Consider the following 8,054-nt stretch of genomic DNA (forward strand, 5'->3'; position numbering starts at 1 on the left):
ATTTGTGATATAACCTCACCAACAGGAACAGAGTGAGCTTTTACCGGTGCGTACAAAATATTATTGTTTCGTGCTCCGATTTGGATGAAATTTTGCACACGTCGTCAGTATGGCAAACTATTTGCTTTGCACGAATGGGGAGACCAAATAGTTTCAAGACTGACTGTAGACGCACTTCCTTCAAATCGTTGTAACTTGGAAATTGAACGGTTCCTCAGGAAATGCCGACTTTTGTTGATTTGTGAATTGTTTTTAAATTTTTTGACCGGTTCAAATGTTCCGAGGAAATTCTTTATGGCCAGTTCGTACGATCGGATCCTTTTCGGTCCTTTTTGGCTCTACAGAAAGGTAATGCAATAGCTGAAAAAAACAGACTTTCGAACGGAACCTCTGAGACCAATAGTGTTATATACCATTCGCCTCAGCTCTATGAGATCGAAAAATGTCAGTGTGTGTAAGTGTGTGCACTTTTCAAAGATTTTATCAACACTGAATTTTCTCGGAGATGGCTGAACTCAATCAACAAGCCTAGGCTCGTCTCCTACTATTGGACCATTGATCAAGTTCGAAGATTACATGACTGTGACTTCTGGTTCCGGCGATATAGTGGTATAAGTGACGTAACCGACAAAACAGGTTGTTTTTTACCTCGCTTTTACTGCTCTTTTACTTTTTTAAAGTGCGGATTATGTTCGAAGATCAAATGGCTGTCACTTCTGGGTCCGCAGATACAATGGTATAGTTGATGTTTTTTTATCGCTCAATTTTCTCAGAGATGGCTTCCCTGATTTCGATAAGTCTATGCTCATTTGAAAGCTACTATTGAATTTTGGACGAAATTCGAATTCAAATGGTTGTCACTTTCGGTTCTGATGATATAATAGTACAGCACATTTTTCATCGGCTAATTTTTCTCGAAGATGACTCAACGAATTTCGATAAACTTAAGTTTATTTAAAAGCTAACAATGTCAATCAAATTTAGAAGGGTTATGGCGAACATTTCCTGGTTCGAGGGATGCGATCTTATATGTGACGTAACCGACAAATCCCAGTGTTTTTCAATACAATAAAATTTCTCAAAGATGGAAGAACCGATTTCGAAAGACTTGAACTTGTTTGAAATATACTATCAGGTTCTTAGATAAGCTTACAACACTAATGACCGAAGATAGAATCCTACAAAGCACCCGGCGAATGACCACAATTAGGTTAAAGCCGGGTTAAAATAAACTATATAATAATAATAATAATAATAATAATAATAATAATAATAATAATAATAATAATAATAATAATAATAATAATAATAATAATAATAATAATAATAATAATAGCAATAATAATAATAATAATAATAATAATAATAATAATAATAATAATAATAATAATAATAATAATAATAATAATAATAATGTTTCAATGAGACTATTTAAATGACAAGAGAAATGCATCATCACACGGTTTTTAGCTTTAAAATTACATCTCATAAATGAACCTATAAATAAAAATCCACCTAAGGGAGTTCACATTTCCATTTTCTCCTGTATATTACAGCAGAAATTCCCCGAAATACTACAATTTAAAAAAGTTTAGAAAATAGTTTTGAAGATTTCTGCTCATTAAAATTACTACTATGATACAATACATCTGAATTTAAGTTAGTGAAAATCTATTCAACCATATGTGAGAAAGTGAAGCGAGCTACAATTTATCATATTTGATTATTATTGTCGGTACTCCCGTAACCGAAAGCTGGATACCGGCATGGTGACATTCGGTTCATTCAACCATGCACTAATATGACCTACACATTTTTTTACGATTCTCTAAGACGATTTGAATTATGGAAAAATAGGACCGGTAGTCAAACTTGGATAAAATTCAGCAAATCATTTATGGGACTATCAATGGTTTATTTGGTTACAGGGCCTCATGATCTGCAAACTAGAGAAAATCACTAGCCAATATAAAGAGGTAGCTTATGAACAAAGTATTCCTGAAATTGGCGTTTTCATACTGAGCACCCTATCTCCGGAACCAGGGGTTTTATCCAAATGAAAATTGGGATATTCTAATGGTATCTTAAGAACTTCCATCTCCGAGAAAAGTTAGTGACATTATACATTCGCATTTCTAATGCACTATTTTCACATTTTTGGTACACAATCCTCTATCAAGTTGGATACATATGCGATTTCGGAGCTTTGTTTAGAACCATGAAACCATGAAACCTTGCACGAGTCACATGAATAGTACTCAAGATATTGTCATTGGAAAATAAATTGGATTAGGAATATATTTTCCTATAAGTATTGTAAAAGTTCGCTGCATTAAGTTGCATATTTCGCTTCGGTACAAGGTTTTCTAGGTAAAAAAGGTAAAATGATGTATAACTTTTCCAGAAAAGAATAAACCTATCCATAATTATGGGATTTTATATTGTCTGCAATTATTAACTCGAAACATGTTATGATTAGAAAAATAGTTTTAAGGAGGTTGCCATAATTCAATAACTAAAACCACCTCGAAAAGGCGTAAAAAAGTTCCACTTAGATTTTTTTTATAGTATCTCTTCAGAAAAAATTATGGTTATATTTTTTGTCAAAGTAGGCCATGAATAATTAGGGATAGAATCAACGTGGTATATATTTGTAAATAATTTCATAAAAGCCAATATGCATTAAAATAACGGTTTGGCAGCTATGATTTATGTACACGTTTTGCCTTGTTCATATAGAAAGGCTATACAAGCACTACAAAAACCGACTTTTGAACCGAGGCCCATATGTCATATACGATTCGACTCAGCTCGACGGGCTGATCAAATGTCTGTGTGCGCGTGCGTGTGTATGTGTGTGTGTGTGTGTGTGTGTGTGTGTGTGTGTGTGTGTGTGTGTGTGACTTCCGGTTCCGGAATTACAAAATGATGTGCACCAAAAATGTGAAAATAATGTCACACACTTTTCTCAGAAATGGCTGAACCGATTTTCACAAACTTAGATTCAAATGAAAGGTCTTATAGTCCCATACAAAGTTTCTGAATATCATTTGGATCCGACTTCCATTTCCCAATTAAAGGTCTCATGATTCCAAACAAAGTTCAGAAATTTCATATGTATCCAACTTGATAGGGGGATATGTACAAAAAATATGGAAAAATATAATATAATGAATATAATGTGAATATAATGTCACTCACTTTTTTCGGAGATGCAAAACCGATTTTCACAGACTTAGTTTCATATAAAAGGTCTTATGGTCTTATACAAAGTTCCGAAATTTTATTTGGATCCATCTTCCGGTTCCGGAATTACAGGGTGATATGCATAAAAACGTGAAAATAATGCACAAAAAATGTGAAAAAAAATCTCACTCACTTTTCTAGGAGATGGAAGTTCTTAAGATGTCATAAGAAAATCCCAATTTTCATTCGGATCAAACCCCTGGTTTCGGAGATAGGGTGCTCAGTATGAAAACGTCATTTTCAGAAATACTTTGTTCATAAGCTACCTTTTTATATTGGCTAGTGATTTTCTCTAGTTTGCAGACCATGAGACTCTGTAATCAATTAAACCATTGATAGTCCCATAAATGATTTGCTGAATTTTTTACAAGTCCGACTACCGGTACATTTTTTTCCCACATTCAAATCGTCCTAGAGAACCTTAAATAAGTTTGTAGTTCATGTTAGTGTATGGTTGAATGAACCGAATGTCACTATGTCGATATCCAGCTTTCGGTTCCGGAAGGACCGGCAATAATAATCAAACATGATAAAATGGATGATCGCTTCACTTTCTCACTTTCTTCTTTCTTTGAATAGATTTTCACTAACTTAAATTCAAATGTAGTGTATCAATGTAGTAGTATTATGAAACAGAAATCTTCAAAACTATTTTCTGAACTTTTCAAATTGTAGTATTTCGGGATTTCGGGATATTTCTGCTGTGATATACAGGAGAAAATGAAAATGAGAAAGGCATCATTACACCACTAGGTGGATTAAAACAGGTTTTTATTGATTCGAATAGTAGTATTATGAAACAGAAATCTTCAAAACTATTTTCTGAACTTTTCAAATTGTAGTATTTCGGGATTTCGGGATATTTCTGTTGTAATATACAGGAGAAAATGAAAATGAGAAAGGCATCATTACACCACTAGGTGGATTAAAACAGGTTTTTATTGATTCGAACCACTGTGCGTCATTCAAATCAACGAACACGTGAAAAAAGACTAGTATCATTTTTAGATTAAGTTAGTTAAGGAGCAAGACTCTTTGCAAGCATATGAGTAATGTCAACAATGTGTGCGTAAAAACCGTAAATTTGTAATTTCCGGCGCTTCTTTTCCTGATTTTAATCAATAAATCTTCCATATGATTGAAAAATAAACCAACCGGTTCATACTGCTTAAAATTGCAATTCAAGAAAAGCGAAAATCTTAGTCTAAATCTCTTCCGTTTTCCTTAAAACTGCTCTAAAAAATTATTTCAGTTTCAGCTTACTTCCACTGAACACAATTCTATATGGATTTCCTCTTGCAGCAATTATTGCGATATAAAGATTTACGTACCTTCTATAAGTAAACCCGAAAAAAAGAAACCATTTAATTTAACACGCGAAAGCAATGGATATGGAATGTTGTTGTAAAACTATTTATGTTTCCGGAAAACTGCTTTCGTAACAGAAAATATTCAGTTTTTTTTTTATTTTGTGTAGCGCAATCTAATACAAATCAATTGAAGCAGTATTGCTAACTTTTTTATTAGGGAATTGAAATCTACATTCATAAAATGTAAGCAATTTTCCATCAAACGTTGGTAAAAAAATTATCAAAACTGATATTTCATCCAAAAAGTCTGGCTTAACGTTCGTTTGAAAATAAATCATTGCTAAAAAGATGTTTTGAAACTCAATCGTGCAAGCCACTTTGATAAACTGGTTGCACTGCATATATATCTATGACATACGTATCAAATAAAATGTACGTAATACACAAATTACCAACACAAGTTAACTTGGTTTACTCTTGATCCTTAAGGCCATCGTCCAGGTACCTTGCCCGCGGGTGGTTTTTGGGAAATTTTCGATGGAAATTTTGAAAAAATTGCCAAAACCAAAAACATACAGACCTTTGAGAACCTTTTATCTATCTGCAGGGCAAAAATGACTGAAAAATTCGGAGGATTTTCCGAGTCTTATCATAAATAGCTTTTTGATTAATTTTTGCCCTGCAGATAGATAAAAGGTTTTCAAAGGTCTGTATGTTTTTAGTTTTGGCGAATTTTCCAAAATTTCCATCGAAAATTTCCTAAAACCACCCGCGCGCATGGTCGAAACTCACTCACTTTTCCCAGAGATGGCGCTTTGGTTCAAAACTGCTCCAATTCGAAGTTGATGATAATTGATGGTCAAATGAATTATTTTCGGTTATCCTGGTTCTCAGTTTCCGATTCCGAAAGTATCGGAAATAGTGGGCAAAAAATCCAAACTTCTATCTAAATTCCATGAATTAAAATTCGAATTGGCACCGCATCCACCACATTCGCTAGATATAGCCCTCAGCGACTAGCTTCTATTCTCAGATTTAAAAAAAAGATTACTCGAAAGAGATTTGCATCGAATTGAATTGATTGAATTGTCCGACCGGGGACTTTTTGATCGACATGTTATTGTTGCCGCAACCGCCATTTTCATGACTCCTGTGACTTCTTTCTACTCCCAAAACTAGAGAAACCCATGAAAGCATGACGTTTTGACAACATCGATTAGTTAGAAGCAGAATTGCAGTGGCAGAATTTCAAACGTGCTTTAAAAATTAGAAAAAAGCACTGAAGTAAATGCAGTTTATCCGAGAAATTACATTGAAGGGGATCAAGTTAATTTTTTTTCTTAGAAGAGTTAAGCTTCAAAGAATAAAGAAGCAATCGATCAATGTCCTAGCATTAATGCCTTTTTTTGATTTTCGAAGCCTTTGTACATTGAGAAACAGATAACAATGGTTTGTATCTACTTTATTAAAACACACCCCCGGGATGACAGATGGGGTGCGCTGTCATAGCAAAACAACAACAATGCATTTGAAAAAAATAGACACAACGATTTTGATCATTGTATTGTACCTTGTAGTGTCTGTCGACACTAGGAAACGTCTTACCAGGCATAATGAGCATGAGCTCCTTCGTACGAAACATGGGCTACTTCGACAGCCGGTGAGTAGGTTAAGGTCTTGGTAGCGGAAACAACTGGGGCGGCATGTGAGTAGGTAGCCAAAGCTGGTGCGGGATGAGCATAGGAAGTGGTGTAGGCGGGAGCGGCATATGAACGGGCCAGAACTGGAGCTTGAGCGTACGTGGCGATGGCTGGGGCATGGGAATAGGAAGCCAGGGCCAGTTTCGGGCCTTCGTTGGTGATGCGGGTGTCCGACTTACGAACGCTGGAGAAAGCCGTATCAATTGCCTTGGATTGATGGGAGATGGTGGCATCGTGACCACGGATGGTGCTCTCATGGGTAGCACCAATGGCAGGAGATGAGTAGGCAACCGTCTTCGCCAACGGAGCCGCGTAAGCCAGAGGAGCATTGGACAGGCTGCTATAACTCACAGCGGATGCTGGTGAGTATTGAGCAATTGGAGCCTGCAGATATCCGGCGCTGACAACAGCCAACGAAGCCAGGAAAACGACAAACTAAAGAAATGGAAAATAGAGATCAACAATTGAACTTTTTTCGATTGGTAAGAATAACTTTTTACCTTAAAAGCCATTGTGCTGGGTAAGTTGAGATGTTATGTGGTGCTGCTGAAGTCACTGTGATCAATGATACTGGACTCAGCGCAGGACTCGAATTTATACCAAAACTTAATCTGACGGGAAGAAAAGGAGACAATGAAACAGAAAAAAATCAGTACAAGGCACACGCCCTAGTATCCGTGCTACTTACATGAGAATTGAGACTACTACACCAACGAATAAGACGAATGAAGCAATCCAACACGTAGCATCAAAAAAGAACTCAATGTGAGATATAACTAACTACACGTGAAAGTAGATCCCGAAATTCTGTACACCAGTTGACCATGTAGAATCAATGATCAGAACTTGCTTTCGCTCCTGTAAGTTAAAAAAGGGAAAATCTTTCGTGTGATACCCGTTTAACGAAACAAGCATTATTCACCTTTGACATTCGTTCTTGACCAATTAGCTCACGGTATGTTCTCTATTACGTAAATATGTATGTGATATTGGAAGAATATCAATATCAATGAAGTCATTGTTATTAAAATTAAAATCAAACATCCTCACTTCTTTTCTCTCCATCGTTGAACAGGATGAAATTGACAAAACAGCACAAAGCGAAACTTGAGCTGAACTTTTTTTCCTGTCCGCAGGGTAGATTGGAGTCGCGTGATGCCAGGTTTACAGTGCTGCTGAAGCGGTTTTGTTGTCCAAGGTTAAGGTTATATAATCATATCGAGTGTTTTCAATCTTCATCTTGTTATTTTTTGAGTTCCTTAGCTCTGCCACCCAACACTAACCAGCGGATACAAGTTGTCTACCTCGTAGGAATCACGCGAATAAAATGAAAGAGAAAGGTTATCTGTTAAGTACGGGGCCGGCCGACGGTGTCAGGTGAGTTAAAACGTTTCTGCTCTGGTACCTGCCACGGTGGTAACCTGTAACGTTGCATCGATACAGTTTGCTAATTGCCAATCGCGTCCAAAACCTGAACGAAATGGATCAAGTTCCATTTTATTAGATGTTTGAACAGGCGTAACGATTGCATTATTTATCTCACTTTGGTTTTCATGGTAGTTAGAGAAGCCTATGAAATCTCCAATCATAACATTCGCTTGAACTTAAGGATATCGAAACAGGATGTGAAAAAGTTTGAAGATGACCAACTTCAATGATAACTAGACAAAAACTATATATAAAACACATCAAATGAAGATGTAGTATTTGAATGTTACTCGGTAAGCCATTACCGATCGCTTGAGAGACAATGGCAGTTGGCAGCTTGGTAAATGGGTACCACACAAAATGGTGGACA

At 36.1% G+C, this 8,054-nt stretch overlaps 1 protein-coding gene across 1 annotated transcript; it reads right to left on the reverse strand.

Moving 5' to 3' along the window:
- Window positions 1-6,001: 6,001 nt before the first annotated feature.
- LOC131437722 (cuticle protein LPCP-23-like) lies at window positions 6,002-6,867 on the reverse strand. The gene is made up of 2 exons (XM_058607247.1): window positions 6,757-6,867; window positions 6,002-6,691 (listed from the first exon to the last, which is right to left on the reverse strand). Exons 1-2 carry the CDS (start codon window positions 6,766-6,768, stop codon window positions 6,158-6,160), a joined length of 546 nt encoding a protein of 181 aa, XP_058463230.1. The 5' UTR covers window positions 6,769-6,867; the 3' UTR covers window positions 6,002-6,157.
- Window positions 6,868-8,054: the final 1,187 nt, after the last annotated feature.

The sequence above is a fragment of the Malaya genurostris genome, chromosome 3, assembly GCF_030247185.1.
Source record: "Malaya genurostris strain Urasoe2022 chromosome 3, Malgen_1.1, whole genome shotgun sequence".
Classification (NCBI taxonomy): Eukaryota; Metazoa; Arthropoda; class Insecta; order Diptera; family Culicidae; genus Malaya; species Malaya genurostris.